General features: G+C 37.2%; 1 protein-coding gene across 2 annotated transcripts; it reads left to right on the forward strand.

Annotated features, from left to right (window-relative positions):
* Positions 1 to 114: 114 nt before the first annotated feature.
* Vps35 (Vacuolar protein sorting 35) lies at positions 115 to 15,820 on the forward strand. Of its 2 annotated transcripts, none has more exons than XM_076129442.1 (18): positions 115 to 260; positions 419 to 499; positions 1,110 to 1,230; positions 4,466 to 4,659; positions 5,030 to 5,158; positions 5,432 to 5,517; positions 5,893 to 6,085; positions 6,731 to 6,859; positions 7,185 to 7,289; positions 7,859 to 8,007; positions 8,596 to 8,815; positions 9,239 to 9,348; positions 9,705 to 9,873; positions 10,268 to 10,365; positions 11,044 to 11,222; positions 11,942 to 12,075; positions 13,691 to 13,864; positions 14,414 to 15,820. In XM_076129442.1, exons 2-18 carry the CDS (start codon positions 425 to 427, stop codon positions 14,570 to 14,572), a joined length of 2,424 nt encoding a protein of 807 aa, XP_075985557.1. In that variant the 5' UTR covers positions 115 to 260; positions 419 to 424; the 3' UTR covers positions 14,573 to 15,820. The 2 variants fall into 2 exon arrangements, with proteins under 2 accessions (XP_075985557.1, XP_075985555.1); XM_076129440.1 differs by having other exon boundaries at positions 256 to 350.
* The last annotated feature ends 565 nt before the right edge of the window (positions 15,821 to 16,385 follow it).

Genomic DNA, 16,385 nt, shown 5'->3' on the forward strand with positions numbered 1-16,385 from the left:
TGCATATCTAGTATATTTTCGGCTGTTGAATTTGTTATTTCTTAGATTACATCTTATACGAGAAAGCTAACATTAATTTCGTTTTTTCAGGGAGTCCCATAACTCTTTCGGGATGTGATTTTAGGTTTAAATAATGACAACACCGCCCAATTAGTTGTCAAGCAAGTCAAACCGCTTACGATAACACTAAAGAAAATTAAATTGCAATTTCCTTGGAAATCCTTATCGGTGGCTTCGTTTGTCCTCAGTCCATAACACAGGTGGGTTGCGACATGATTCATTGCCAATTCTCACGTTAAACAGACCACATGGACCGCATAGATCACCCATTTTTGTATATATGGTCGAGTGTTAGTAGGTACTAAATGTTATCGTATATTTTTATCTGAATTGGTGTTTTATCTGTTGATGTTTGTAGGCACAAATGACGAATCAGGCTTCCCCAGTGGAGGAGCAGGAGAAACTCCTGGACGATGCCTTGAACATAGTCAAAGTACAAGTAAGTGGTCAATTACAAGTATTTAATCAATTTATGGGCGTTATTGTAATCATTTTAATCGTTAGGTTTATCTCTACTTACTTTTTTTAATAGTTTTTATTTTTTTTTTAACTTTACAGCTTTTTTTTTCTTGTGACATGTTTTCTTTTTTGCAGTAAGTTTCAAGGCTGACTTTTTGCAAGTTTTTAACTGAACTGTATTGGAATTAATTACTGGCTATATTATGTTTTAGTTATTATTGAGTTCAAGGATTTTTATGTTAATCTATTTTTTTGTGCATTACATGGAATGCTATGGATATAGATAGAAGGACTTTAATGATAAAAACAAGTTCTAATATTGTTCATTATTTACTTACCTACATCATATTTTTAGATTAATAAATGAGTATGGCTTTTTAAACATGATACATATGTTTCCAGCCTACTATTCAATTGCTGAGCCTATACTAAACAATAGAACATATACTTTAACTTTAATAATAAAAAAATACTTATAAAATGTATGGTATCATAAGCTCAGTGTGATATCTGAAGGAACAGAAGCTCCTTCTAATTGTATGACTGTTAATGACCCATGCCTACTGTTTCATTATTTTTATTTTTTACAGGCATTTCAAATGAAAAGATGTCTGGACAAGTCCAAACTGATGGATGCTCTGAAGCATGCTTCAACTATGCTGGGAGAGTTGAGGACTTCTCTTCTGTCACCTAAAAGCTATTATGAGCTTTGTATCCTTTTAACAATATATTTACTCACACCTATGATATAAGCAGCTTCACATATAGGATTCAATAGCAGCATATAGGATTCAATTTGGTTGACAATTTATCTAGATATGTATTCAGAAGTATATATGTATGTTTATCAGTTATTTGGTTACCATAGTACAAGCTTTGCTTATTTTAGAATCAAATGACTGTGTGTCAGTGGTCCAATGATATAAAAAAAAAAACACAGCTTCTATACATATTACAAAACTCTGGGCTACCATTAAGAAATAGGTATACTAATATCAACTAAAGAAAGACTAAAAGTACTATGCCTGTCCTGAGAATCGAATTAGAGACCTCATAATCAGCAGCTGTATACACTACCATCCACATCACAGAGGCAAAACATACTAATTTCATTTTAAAAGTAAATGCAAAAGTAGTAGAGAAAGTTACAAAACTTTTTGAAAGTATTTTTTCTTATTCAGTTTATAGTTCTAGTCTAATACTTTACTATAATAGTACAGTTGAGATACATACCAGATATTTAATATGCCTAGTATCTTGTTACAGCCACAGTCATTGATTTTATATAGTTATATGTAATATGTACTATATTACATGTAATGTTTTATCAAGTATAGGCTTACGTTTTTTATCCTAACTCATAAAAGTATTAGTTGGGTAGAGATAAGCCTATTTTTGTTCATAGCTTGTTTAGTGAAGTTTTTAAATGTTAGTCAGTTTTTCATACATTTGCTCTGATGTGATTGACTGACCTTCTTGAAGGACTAATGGTTATTTATACTTTAAGTCTAATCATACCATACACATTGGCACAAAACACGAAACTGTATTTGCAGAACATTATGAAAGTAAAAGATTTACAAAACATGACTTTACTTCCAAATTAAAATTGAAGCAATGTATGAATCCTCATATGCATCAGTTACCATCGTAAATGTTTATTGATATGCTTTGTATACAAGATGTCGCGACACGAAGCGATTATTCGTGTTTGTTATGCTATACATACAAACAGAATATCATGCCTTATTCCCAAGGGAAGCAGAGACCGGAGAATGCCACTTGTTATATCAGCTGTGGTTATCCTAACAAAGATACAAATAAAAATGTTATAAATGTGAATGTAAACAGTTTATATTACTTAAACCAATATAAATAAAATTGGCCACTGCAATATACAAATATTTTATCCTACAGAAAGCAATTAAATAGAAACTTCAGCAGCATAAGCTAGTTTTCTTATACAGGGTATAAACGACGGTTAACCGAAAACTTCAGTGTTAATTTTGTGACACTAAATGCGCGAAATTTACTTCAACCATTTTTCTCGGAAATGATTGGTTCCCGAGTTAGTCATTTTTGAGCGTTCAATGTATAGTGAACAACGCGATGTATCTCCGCGCATGCCTACGAGATTTCTGGCGGCGGTGGCGCGCTGAGCGACGACATGTCGCGACGCGTCGTAGGTACGTACGCGTACCACCACGTCTATGCTCGCTCACTAGTATGCAACGCTATCATTAGATAACAATCTTATGTATCGTTTATGGTATCGTAAGTAGGCCCGTATGTTACAATAGCTCATAGTAAAATTGAAAGTAGGTAGGTACCTACTTGGCTTACGTGAAATCAAACAATATTAGCAAAATGTAACCAATAATAAGAAAGTGCTAAAACGAATTGTTATCAATGTCTATCAACACGCAATTACCTGGTGTATGACGAGATTTTGAGTACCTTTGGATCCGGACGTACAGGTGCAGAGCACGCCGTGCACTTCCACGTGCTTCACCATACATAACACATCAACATTTCTTCCTATTTACTAACACAACTGCACTTCGAAAACAATAACAACAAAAATAATAACAATAAAAACACTAACAACTCAAAACCGAAACAATAACAAGTAAAAATAAACAACAGTTCACACACGACACGACGAATAGGACATAACGAACGACACCGGTGAAGAGCTTCCGTCTTCCGCGAGCGAATTGCTCGAACTATCGATCAAAGAGAGCCGCCGGCGCGGGCGCCTCTCCGCTCACTCGCACCGCCCCTCGCCCGCGCCACCCGCTCCCTCCGCGCCGTCCGCGCGCGCGCCGCCGATTTGGTGACGAGCGACGAGTTAGGATCCCAGCGAGAGAATAGATTCAATAAAATATTGATGTGGCATTACTATTTTTACTTTGTTCACAGTTGTAACTCGTTGCATTGTAGTTTTATTCAAATACCGAATAACATTACAAACATTATTAATGTAAGTTTAAAATACTTTGATATTTATAACATAAAATCAGATTAAAGTAAATAAAATAAACACGAAACGTTTATTTAATTAAACCATAAAAAAATTAGGTACATAACAATGATAACAATCAATATCCATTAATATTCTTATCAGAGAAACTAACTTATCATAATTCATTATCCCCGGAGAATTACTTAGCATCCATTTTGTCGCATCCCATCTTTGTAACATCCACGCGCGGTCGCGGCGTCACGCGTCAGTACGGCCATCTACTTTTCGAGTCGCACCGCGCTTGTATGAAGTATGAATGAGCGTGTAAATATCGAATAGAATAATAATTTTGCAAGAACAAAGCGACAATACATGTTAAATTGTTTATTAGAGATTTTTATAGCGCTAAAGAATATCAATAGGATTTTTTGTCGTTATGTATGTATTTGTACGTGTAATAATAAGATATCACACATTTTAAATCTTATAAATGTACCGTTTATCGGAGAGCGGGATAATTACGTCATTTTCATTTTTAACATAGAACAAATACTAAGTAACGCTGCATACTAGTGAGTGTGAGGCTGACGGCTGTGTGCGTAATCGTGTCTGTGTGGCGCGCGTAGGTACGCGGCGTGACGTCGACCGTCGCGGCCGGCCGCCGCCGGCGCGGTGTCGTTGGCCGAACAGCTGATAGCGAATTTATACGTTGTTTTAATCCATTGCTGTTTTTGGTGAAAAACAGTAATATCACGGATTTTTTTTCATATTCATGTTGCATTGTGTAGTATTAACGAAATAATACCGAAAAAAAATAAAAAAAACGCATAAGAAATCGGAAAAATCTAGAAAAAAGCGATGAAAAATTTCAACGCCATAAGCACCAGAATCATGTCTAAAATCATTTTTTTTCGTTTTCGGTAGACCGCCTGTTACACCCGGTATATTTCCCAACAAAAATAATTCCTTAACATAAACCAGATATGGCAATAACGGACGAGCTCCGTCACCTAGAGTTGTACCTTCTCGAGGAGTTCCAGAAGGGTCGTAAAGTAGCCGACCTGTACGAACTAGTACAGTATGCTGGTAATATTGTGCCGAGGTTGTATCTTCTCATCACCGTGGGTCTTGTGTATATCAAGACTAATACTAATTTGAGGAGGGATTTGCTTAAGGTGAGATGGTTTTTTTTAATGGTTATGCAGGTTTAGTAATGCTGTTTTTGGTATACTTAAATTTCAAATTTGATGGCAAATGAAATCTTCATAATACGACTTGTTTTATGGAGATTTGGGGGTCAAGTAAAATAAATTATTTCTTTCTTTATTGCCATATTTTTTACGCTTTAGACTTCATAGGACTTATGAGACTTACCACTTCTGAGCTTGAAAATGATGTAATGCATCTGTTCAGTTGTATAGTGGAACTAATAGAATAGTGTCATGTTGTAACAAATCTCGATGAAACTAACTGCCACTGAAGCCGAATTTCCCAAGATGAAATGTTCCGACAACAGTATATTTTTAATCAAGAATAATTTCACAGGATTTGGTAGAGATGTGCCGTGGAGTCCAGCATCCGTTGCGAGGGCTTTTCCTAAGGAATTACTTGCTGCAGTGCACCAGGAATGTTCTTCCCGACACATCAGAAGCACAAAATGAGAACGAAGGCACTGTGAGTATGGAAGCTTGATATTTTAAAACGGCATCCACAGCTTAGTGTGTGTTGTAAGCTCGACTGATACCCACCAAGTATTTGATTTATATTCAAACAGTTGATTCAGATCTGCTTGCTCTATTTGTCATTGGTTTGTGTGTTTGTTAAAGTCCTAGTACTTGTTCTCTAAAATATTAACATCACTTTTCTCAAGATAATGATTATATAATATTTTGTAATATTTAATTGTGTTATTAAAAATATTGTTAAATTTTATTTGATTATATGCAGGTAAAAGACGCCATTGATTTCGTGTTGATGAATTTTGCTGAAATGAATAAACTGTGGGTTCGCATGCAACATCAAGGTCACTCCAGGTAACTATCATAAAATTTCGATTAGTTGGCACGAGAATGAATAGTACTTTTGACAGGGTTGCAAAATATAGATTTTTATTAATCTGTTAAAGAAAAATGACTGCCTCTGTGGTGCAGTGGTTTCTTTTCCAAATAAATAAGAAATGTTTTTTTTTATATCAATACAGTCTTTTTTTTATTTCATTAAACAAATATTTGGTTTTTAAAATTTGGAACATACAACAACAAAAGAGGTTACTAACCACTGAAAATAGTCATAACACATCAATAAGTTCATAATAAGCCCAATTTTTCGCACGCATTCTGCTGGCTAGAACGCTGGCAATCGACAGGTTAAATTATATGTATTAAAAACCTCATTTCCTTAACCTTCAGAGATAAAGAGCGTCGTGAGCGTGAGCGCTCTGAGCTCCGTATCCTGGTGGGCACGAACTTGGTGCGACTGTCGCAGCTAGAGTCCGTGACGGTGGACGACTACAGACGGCTGGTGCTGCCCGGCATCCTGGAGCAGGTCGTCAGCTGCCGGGACGCTATCGCACAGGAGTATCTTATGGAGTGTATTATACAGGTATACAATATATAACTATACTCAATACTCAATACTGTGTCCTTTCTGGGCGAAGATATTCTTGCAATATAACAGAATAAGAAGGCGACTTGAGTCTATTTTGAGGACCAAATTCCTCTACTCTGACCAAGAGCAGGGGACTTTGATCTTATAAAACAAAATAAGCACTCTCAGGCCTCCCAAGATTTATTTTTATCGAAAACAAGCAATGATTATTTCAAACTTTTCCTTACCCGTGCTTCTTGCGTGTTATTTCGGGGGGAAAAAAAATGTTTGTTCTTTTTTTAAAGAAACCTTTTACTCCGGGCCTTCAACTACTTCAATGAGGATTTTGATCTAAATCAGTTCAGTAGTCTAACTGGGAAAACAGTCTTTCGCATATTTACTATTAAGCCCTTCTCCCATTACGATACGCCCGCGCGACTCTAGTCTCGGAGACTAGTCGCCACGAAGTATCTCACATACATTTGTATGGAGACTCTCACATTACGATACTGGTAGTCTCCATACAAATGTATTTGAGATACTTCGTGGCGACTAGTCTCCGAGACTAGAGTCGCGCGGGCGTATCGTAATGGGAGAAGGGCTTTATTATAAATACGCTTTATTTATGTATCAATTTTTTTATACTATATTTATTTTCAGGTGTTCCCCGATGAGTTCCATTTGGCGAATCTCCAACCGTTCTTGAAGTCATGCGCTGAGTTACAACCAGGGGTCAACATAAAGAACATCATCATAGCTCTTATTGAAAGACTCGCTACTTATAGCCAGGTAAGGAATAAAAACATGCTTTTTATCTGGAATAATTAAGATTGAAACTGACTGGTTTGTAGTCTACAGAAGTTTTGAAAACATGATTTCTGCTTTTAAAGTTTTTAAACTCTCGCGACTAGTACACATAATATTATAATGCAAGGGGTCTTATACGCGATTGAAAATTTAAAGGTTAGGATACCTTATTTGCTGCCCGACGGACGTTTCGATCGCATTACAACGACCGTGGTCACGAGCTGACTGTATAAGACCCGTTGCATTATAATATTATGATTTCTGCTTTGCCTAAGTTTAGAGGTCTAAATAAAATGTTTGTTTACAGAGAAACGAGGGTAATATTAACTTGAGCGTAGTTCAAGAAGATGGTCAAGAACAGGAGGTCCAGCTTTTCGAAGTGTTTTCAGATCAGGTGGCTGCTATTACACAGGTAAGTCAAATAAAATGTTTATAACTGATTTAATCATGTTTTCTTTTAGTGGCACGTCAATCGATGTTTCTTTCAACTAACATACTCAGGGTGTATGTTGTGTAGTTAAATACTTAACAAATAGGCACTAGGATATCAACTAAAATTGTAATGTAAAAAAAAATGGCCCATAGTAATAGTATCTCTTTTGAAATCACACCTACCACTACGAGGCAGAAGTATGTAATGCTTTAGGAAGGAAAAGAATGGACCTTCTAGGATTCGGTTACCCCAAACCAGAAGACTACAGGCTACTGCCGATAGGGTGCATAGCAAAACTGATAAGCTTTGATCTGCCCCCAATGTATAGAGTAGCAAACGAGGGGTGACACAAAGGATCAAGAGTGGTCGAAGTGTCAGCCGGCTATTAAGCGGCAATCTAAGATAAGATGAGAGGCAAAAGTATGACGAATTAAAGCAGAAAGCATTGTGGCAAAATATTGATTAGATGCATTATTTTCTCACAATGCTCTAGTTTCCTTTAGATTTCGAGTCAAAAATAGCACTAACCTTATATGTTTTTGTTATAGAGCCGCACAGACATGCCGCCAGAAGACATGCTCAGTCTACAGCTAGCTCTGTTGAAGCTAGCGCAACGTTGTCACCCGAACAAGCTGAACTACGTCGACAGAGTACTGGCACACACTGACAAGATCTGCGCTGACATACATGTTGCTAGGTAAATATTGAGATAGTTGGCATGCTATAGCATCCATGGGCATGTTGTGATATATGATAAATCTTAGGGTGCGTCCACGTCTGGCGAATGCGCCGAGAATGTGCAGCTCGCGAGCCTACCTAATAAATTTCAAATTAAATTAAATTTCTGAAAGATGCTAGAGAGTCCAAAACACTAAAAATAGTCTTGTTATTTAGTATTGTTTTTGTATTTATGTCTACGTGCATTAAGCCAGGTTATCGCCACTTGAAAGTTGTGGGTAATAATGGTAAAATTTGGGTTATTCTACCCCAAGAGATAAACTTAGTTACAGTTATGCCCGTAGAATCAAGTTTAAACTACTCTATAATTGGAAGACATCAACACAGTATTATTTTGTTAAGCACCAAAAACCTCATAGGACTTCATAACTAACATCAAAAGCAACAAAAATATTCTACGAGTTCTGACATTTCTCTATAATTTATCCCATTAATGTCCCACTGATGGACAAGGGTCTCCTCCCGTAATAAGGGAGGGGTAAGGTTAAATTTGCTTTCAAATATTCATTGTACCGTCATAACATTAAACCTATTTCTTTTGTTCCAGCGGCAAAACCCACTTAGAACACAACACAGCCGTGTTCAAGGAACTGATGAAGATTCTCAAACTACCCGCTGATCACTACAAGAACATACTCACTTTGATCAAGCTACAGAAGTACGCGCCGTTGATCAGACACCTGAACCACCCTGGCAGGATCATGATCGCCGTGCATCTGATCAACGATGTGCTCGATACTGATTGTACTATATCTACGCCTGAAGATGTAAGGATATACAGTTATAAGTGTTTTTAACCCCCGACCCAAAAAGAGGGGTGTTATAAGTTTGACGTGTCTGTCTGTGTGTCTGTGGCATCATAACTCTCGAACGAATTCATTGATTTCAAATTAGTTTTTTTTGTATTAAAGGTGACTTATGTGCGAATGTTTTTAGATATGTTTGATGAAAATCGGTTGAGCTGTTTAAAAGATGTTGGGGGTGAAAGTGGGGAGATTAACCGAATGTCTGTCCGTCACTTTTTCATAATACCAACTTTTAGGTGGACTCCCTTAACATAGGGAAAAATATTTTAATTTTTTAATATTTTTATTTTAAGGGGTAGACTTCAGGTGAGCTGGCCACATATTGGATTCCCTAAACCGAGCGATGATAATATAAAGACTTATTTGTTGTTATTTGTTGTTTAGGTGGAAGCAGTATTATCGATGTTAGACGTGTTGGTGAAAGACCAGCCTGATCAGCCGACTACGGAGCCTGATGTTGAAGATTTTATGGAGGAGCAGGGCTTGTTAGCCAGGTATGCCTGACTAAACATTATTTTATTGGATTTAACTTCTTAAGTCACACAAGCGGAATCCCAGAACTTTTCATAAACATAAATCAGTGTGTTTCTAATACTATAGTTGATAGATATCAACGTTAAAGACAATAAGAAATACAAAACAAATGTAAAAAAGACTAATGATAAACTAACTTTTTGCTCTTTGTGTAATTCAGACTTTTAAGTATAATCCACGATAATAAATAAATGCATAGCTCTACTCTGGGTAATTCTTTAACGCTGGTTACAAATGCCCGAAAATGCGATTGATGCCTCCATCATACGGTATTACAGTCTTTAAATAAAATATTAAATACCTCAATATATTTCAGATTGATCCACCACTTCAAGTCAGACTCAGCAGACCTTCAGTACTTGATACTGAGCGCGGCTCGCAAGACGTTACAAGGTGGAGGTGCGCGGCGCATACAACACACCTTCCCGCCGATACTGTTCCATGCTTACCGACTGGCCTTCTTGTACCATGAGCTTAAGGATCAGGTACATATCCAAACAAATATTATGAATGCGAAAGTAACTCTGTTTGTCTGTCTGTTACTCAATCACGCCTAAACTACTGAACCAATTTGCATGAAACTTGGTTTGTAACACGAATCACGATACCCTTAGCTAAGACTGGTTGTCAGACTTTCAAGCGGCTGACTACTGTTAACAACTGTCAAACGACTTTGAAAATGACAGCCGGACCCACAAATTAACGTGCCTTCCGAAACACAGAGAGCTCGATTTGTCTAAGATGGTCACCCATCCACAGGACAACCTCGGCAAGTGGAACTTAATCTCAGAGATCGATCCGCGCGGCTATTGTTAACTAAGCCACAAGTACCCCTATCTCATGATAAGCAGTTTTAATAAAATATACTTTTTGTTTCAGGATGAGATGTGGGAGAAGAAATGTCAAAAGATCTTCCAGTTCTGTCATCAGACTATCAGCATGCTTGTCAAAGCTGAACTCGCTGAGTTGCCTTTGAGGTAAGTGTGTAAAAGGTAGATAAATAGATATATATATGTTCTCCAACCGATTTTGGCCATTGCAACCACTTTAACTCCTAAACTAGCCGACGTTGATATTGACGTTGATTGACGTAAATTTTGCCGACGTTGAATTTTTATGTAGATGGATCGAAATATAATATAACTAAAAATTAAAAATTTTAAAAACCCCTGACTTTTTTCATACCTTTTATAAATTGGCTAGTTAGGTTAAGCCGTACTAATATTGCCACCACCAATTTTCTTATCATACGAAGCTATTTGGGACCCCATCCGAGAAAATTTCCTCTCCTCCCGTCACTTTTTCACCCCTTACAACGTTTTAACGGCTCAACCGATTTTCATCAAACATGTCTAAGAACACTCGGATATAAATAACCTTTAATACAAAAAAAGACTGAATTGAAATTATGAATGTTTTGATGCCACAGACAGACACATCAAACTTATAACACCCCTCTTTTTGCGTCGGGGGTTAATAAAATAAATAAATTTAAGCCATTAATGTCCCACTGCTGGGCAAGGGTCTCCTCCCGTAATGAGGGAGGGGTTAGGCCTTGAGTCCACCACGCTGGCGAAGTGCGGGTTGGGGACTTGGATCGAAGTAGGTATACAAAAAAAAATATTATGGAATTTTCTACTTACTTTGTTACCCAGGTTGTACCTACAAGGCGCTCTAGCCATCAGTGAGATAGGCTTCGCGAACCACGAGACGATCGCCTACGAGTTCCTCTCGCAAGCCTTCTCGCTATACGAGGACGAGATCTCAGACAGCAAGGCGCAGTTGGCTGCTATCACACTTATTATAGCTACCTTTGAACAGATCAACTGTTTCGGTAAGTACTACAATTATTTGAAACTCACTTACCTAACTGACATGTTAAAATGTTTGCATAAACAGATCTAGAGAGTCTATCTATGAATACATTTTTATATTTGAAATTCGTGTAATCATTATTTTAATTTGATTTGTATTTTCTTTTAAATATTAAACTAATTTACTGTTTGATATGAACAGTATTTAACAAACTTAAATTAGACGTTGCAAGCCTAGGTAATGAAGTAATTATCATGAAATACACTTTTGAGGCTCAATTTTGAAAATTATAGCCATAACTTATCGCTTTATATAATACATTGTGCCTTAACAATTTTGGCCTTAAGTCTTAACACTGAATGTGTTAAAAACGAATAATACAATTGTTTACAAAATAATTAAATAGTTGCGAAGTTGACTCGGTTAACGAAACATTATTTAACTTGTACTCATTAATTCATTTAAAATGCTTAGGCTATGTAATTTCTTCCCAACAAAAATACGACCCTGTGACGTCACTATGTCGTATTTCTATACCAAAATGCTTTTTTGACATTTTATAAAGCGTAGCTGATTTAACTGGTAGTCAACCATCAGTCTTAGGACTCCTTCACACAGTGCCGGCGGCATGTACGTTACGTACTTGACAGCTCTGTTTAGCAGTAATTATACTTAGTACTTATGTCCCATATACCCATAAGTTATATTTATTTAACGTGTAATGTACGTGACACACAGGCGCGGAGAATGCCGAGCCGATGCGTACACAATGCGCTCTGGCGGCGAGCAAGTTGTTGAAGAAACCCGACCAGAGCCGCGCCGTGGCGCTCTGTGCACATCTCTTCTGGAAACCTGTCAAGGATGGGAAACCGGTACGTACATCTATATCTATACTAATATTATAAAGCTGAAGAGTTTGTTTGTTTGTACGCGCTAATCTCAGGAACTACGGGTCCGATTTGAAAAATTATTTCGTGTTAGATAGTCCACTTATCGAGGAAGGTTAAAGGCTATATATTGTCACGCAACTACCAGTAGGAGCAGAGTACCAGTGAAAAATGTTACAAAAACGGGGAAAATTTATACGCATTCTCTTTTACGTGACGCAAGCGAAGTTGCGCGAGACAGCTAGTAATGAAATATACTTGAAATTATGTTAATCAGGATTTTCATTATTATAAGTGTTACGTAAGGGATCGATACACTATTCCGTGCACTCAAAAAAATATACCGATTAATGTTTGTACGACGGTACTACGTTCCACATTTTGTATTTTGACAGCATGCAATGCGAGAAAAAGTCCATATTTTGCTTTTTTTTTTTAAATTGTGACTGATAATTTGTAGGTTTTGATTTCCGATTCGGGCGAAGTGCTACTAGTTTTTTCTAATTTATATTTAATTATTCGTAATAATTAAATATAAATTAGAAAATCCGGAGCTTTGTAATATGTCCAGTATATTATGACAATAGTCTCGCTCTTTAGTACACGATGTTAACACTGTAAATGGAACACGGGTGTATATTCATTTCCACCTACAACTTCGGGTATTACTTGCTTGATATTATGTATCTCGTTCATTGTTTTCCTCAATAAAATTATCCAAAATTTCGCTTAAAAGATCTTCAATGACTTCTTATACAGGGTGCCGATTTAATAACCTGCACTACTCCAATGTGGTTTAGTATTGTTAGCATATATCATATTAGACGCAATTTTATTTTTGCGCTATTTCGAGATAAAATTAATAACAATCATTCCGAATTCCTACGAAATGCGATGCACCACCGCAGTACCTTACGCGAAAAATTAAGGTATTATTATTTTTGGCTATAAAGGTTGTATGTCGTGGTCTGATTCACCTGGCAAAAGGATGAAGGTTATTAAATCGGTAACCTGTATATTCCCATATCAAAATAGGAAAATTCTTTTTTGTCTTGTATATTCCCTCAAAGGCGCGTTCCCACTAAACTATTTACTGTCGTAGCGATCGAAATCGTGTCGTTTTATATGTGAACACCTCCATTTAAATGTATAAGCCACTACACTTAAAACTATACGATTATCTGTGGTCACGATAAAGTGGGAACGTGCCCTATTTAACAATTATAATCTATATTAATATTATAAAGCTGAAGTTTGTTTGTTTGTTAGTTTGAACGCGCTAATCTTAGGAATTATTGGTCCGATTTGAAAAATTCTTTCAGTGTTAGATAGTCTATTTATCGAGGAAGGTTAAAGGCTATATATCATCACGCAACTACCAGTAGGTGCAGAGTACCAGTGAAAAATGTTATAAAAACGAGGAAAATTCTCTCTCATTCTCTCTTATGTGACGCAAGCGAAGTTGCGCGGGTCAGCTAGTTCTCAATATCCGGTGTTTTGCATTTGACCTGGTCTGATTCACCTGCTAGAAGGATGCAGGTAATTAAATCGGCACCCTGTGTATTTATTTATGTACATATGGGTTATGTACCATGTGCAGTGGGCGCTGAACGACGCGGGGCGCGCGCTGGACTGCGTGAAGAAGGCAGCTCGAGTCGCGCAGCAGTGCATGGACGGCGCGGTGCAGGCGCAGCTGCTGGCCGAGCTGCTGGGCCGCTACGCGCTGCTGCGCGAGCGGGGCAACGCCGCGCTCACCACCAACCTCATCGAAGCGGTAACGTGCCACTACTACTATAATCAGGCCGTTGCAAACGTGCAAACTACGTCATAATCAAAAGAACGAAAAGAATGTGCCAACGTGTAAGTGCGAGCGAGAGACTCCGATAAAATGACATAACTTAGTTCGCACGTTTGGAATGGCCCGAGTATAGCTTTGACACTTTGGTAGTATGATAAGACACGTGAACAATCATTTTTTCCATGTCTTACTATGTTATCATTATATCATATTATTTAGTAGACGATATGTTTCTTTTTTAAAATATCTTCGATATCAAAATGTTACATTGCAGAACCTCAAAAACTAATAAAAAAGTCAAACATTTTGTAAGTGATAAAAATGATTTGTTCCGTGTACAAACGAAAATATTAAAGATTCGACATAAAAATAAAAAATTGTGGAAAATCATTGACAAAATTACTCAAAAAAATAATACTCCTAATATAGTTTCTAATTATATTTCTATTTAAAACAAAATACTAACAAAAACGCCAGTATTGCCTAAAACATTACAAATTAAAACTAACACTTCAACTCTCGTAGGTAATCCAAAAAATTCGAGAAGAACTCGCCAACTTAGACCAGTCGGAGGAAGTGGAACAGATCACGAAGCACTTCCACAACACCCTGCAGCATCTGAAGAACAGGATGGAGTGCCCAGACCCTGAGGGACTAGGCTATGAGGGACTAACACTGTCCTAGGTAAGGTCTATGATAGTTTTATTAGAGAAAGTTTATCTGCGCAGGTATAAATGATGGGGTTTTAAGCGAAATTAAAGCTTAAACTCAGCGTGAGCGTGCTTGCTACTATACTCGGTTCGGCACATTTGGTTGGGGAATATTTGTCGAATAACAAAAACGACTCGACTCACTTGTTCGGCTTGTGCCGATCGGATTCGTCCACACATAATCGATTTTGCCGCCCGGCTTGGCCGATTTTATTTAGGTACCTCACGAGCTCACTGAAAGAACTAATGAACCGAGAACTCATTTGTGATTCTTGAAGCCAAAGAGCTTTACAAGTTCATATATACTATAATGCGAAAAGATTTTTCCCCGACCTAATATCATAAGTGGTCGGTAAAAAAGGCCTCTCGACATCGAAAGTTTAAACCGAATTGTGACGATCGGACCCGAAGAAACTACCCGATCGGCACAAGCCGAACAAGTACAGTAATTGCTTCGAGTCGGTTTTAACTGACTTCAAAGAAAAGGAGGAGGTTCTCAATTCGTCAAAATCATTTTATTGTTCGATAAATACTGCCGAAGCTAACGTGCCGATCTGAATATGTATTTAGCAAGCCCGACTTCGTGAGCTTTCTCTAGTAAAATTATAACTGTTGTACGCAGTTGAAAGATGGTTTATAATGGAATGTGTCTTGAGTACATTCCTGTAACATTAGTTAACCTAATTTCTAATGTTTACGCGAATATTATACATTTAAAATTGAATACAGTTTTCAGATTTTATTGCTATTTACTGCCTCTATGTTCGAACCCAAGAACTTATCACCAAGTTCAGTGTGGGATCATCTGTTGGTGGGGGAAATTTCTGTTCGAATGTTCTAAATTATAGGCCACAGTTTAATATCTGAATAGATATCTTTATAGTAGCCCGGAGTATGGTTATTTATATGACAATAGGCTCGCCCCCTATTACATGGCTTTACAAACACTTCTGTATTTTTTGGCCATAATAGATGTCGTAAAAAACCTGTATATTTGTATTTTTTTTGTATTTAACAATCTTTACCTTCAGGTATAAAAGTTGTGATGTTATAAAAGTTTTTGTGTGTATTTGTTTTTTTTATGATAAAATCGGAAAACTGTGTTTAATACAGAAAATAGATAACATGTTTTAATCTCATGTATTGATAAGTGTAAATATTATGTTTATATTAAGTTATGCAATACAAGTTTTATAGAAGCAATATATTTCGTGTTATAGTACGAAGTGATTTTATTTCATATACCTATTGAATAATTATGGCCCAAAAATTTGCATATCACGGATACACACTGTATGCCATCACTTTTAAAACGTAGTGATAATGTTCTCTTTGATCACTCTTATGGCCGAGTGAGGCGGTAAACCAACAGGAAACATGAAATATGCGAAGCGCAGAATTGACGTCTCTATGGACTCTGAGGTATGAATTTCTATTACTCGCTATCAATAAGAATTTCTCGACAGACTAAAGCCCGCTGCACACGACGCTTGTTTTGCTGCTGGATTGCTTGCGGGGCCCCCTGCTGGCTACTCTGCTGGCAGCGCTGCGAGAAAGTGATGTCACTGCTGGCTCTGCAGCGTGGTTGCGTGCTGGCTGTCGATGATAGAATGTGTGCTATTTTTCGTGACGGCTTGCTTGCGTGTTCTCTTTTTTTCGTGCTCTGTTGTTGAAAAAATATGTCGCAAAGGTGGTCTCCGGAGCAAATTAATGCTTTAATTGACGCATACAAAGAAGAACCGTGTTTGTATGCAACAAATACTCCGAATTACCACAACAAGCGTCTT

This window comes from Anticarsia gemmatalis, chromosome 22 (genome assembly GCF_050436995.1).
Source record: "Anticarsia gemmatalis isolate Benzon Research Colony breed Stoneville strain chromosome 22, ilAntGemm2 primary, whole genome shotgun sequence".
In the NCBI taxonomy this organism is placed as follows: Eukaryota; Metazoa; Arthropoda; class Insecta; order Lepidoptera; family Erebidae; genus Anticarsia; species Anticarsia gemmatalis.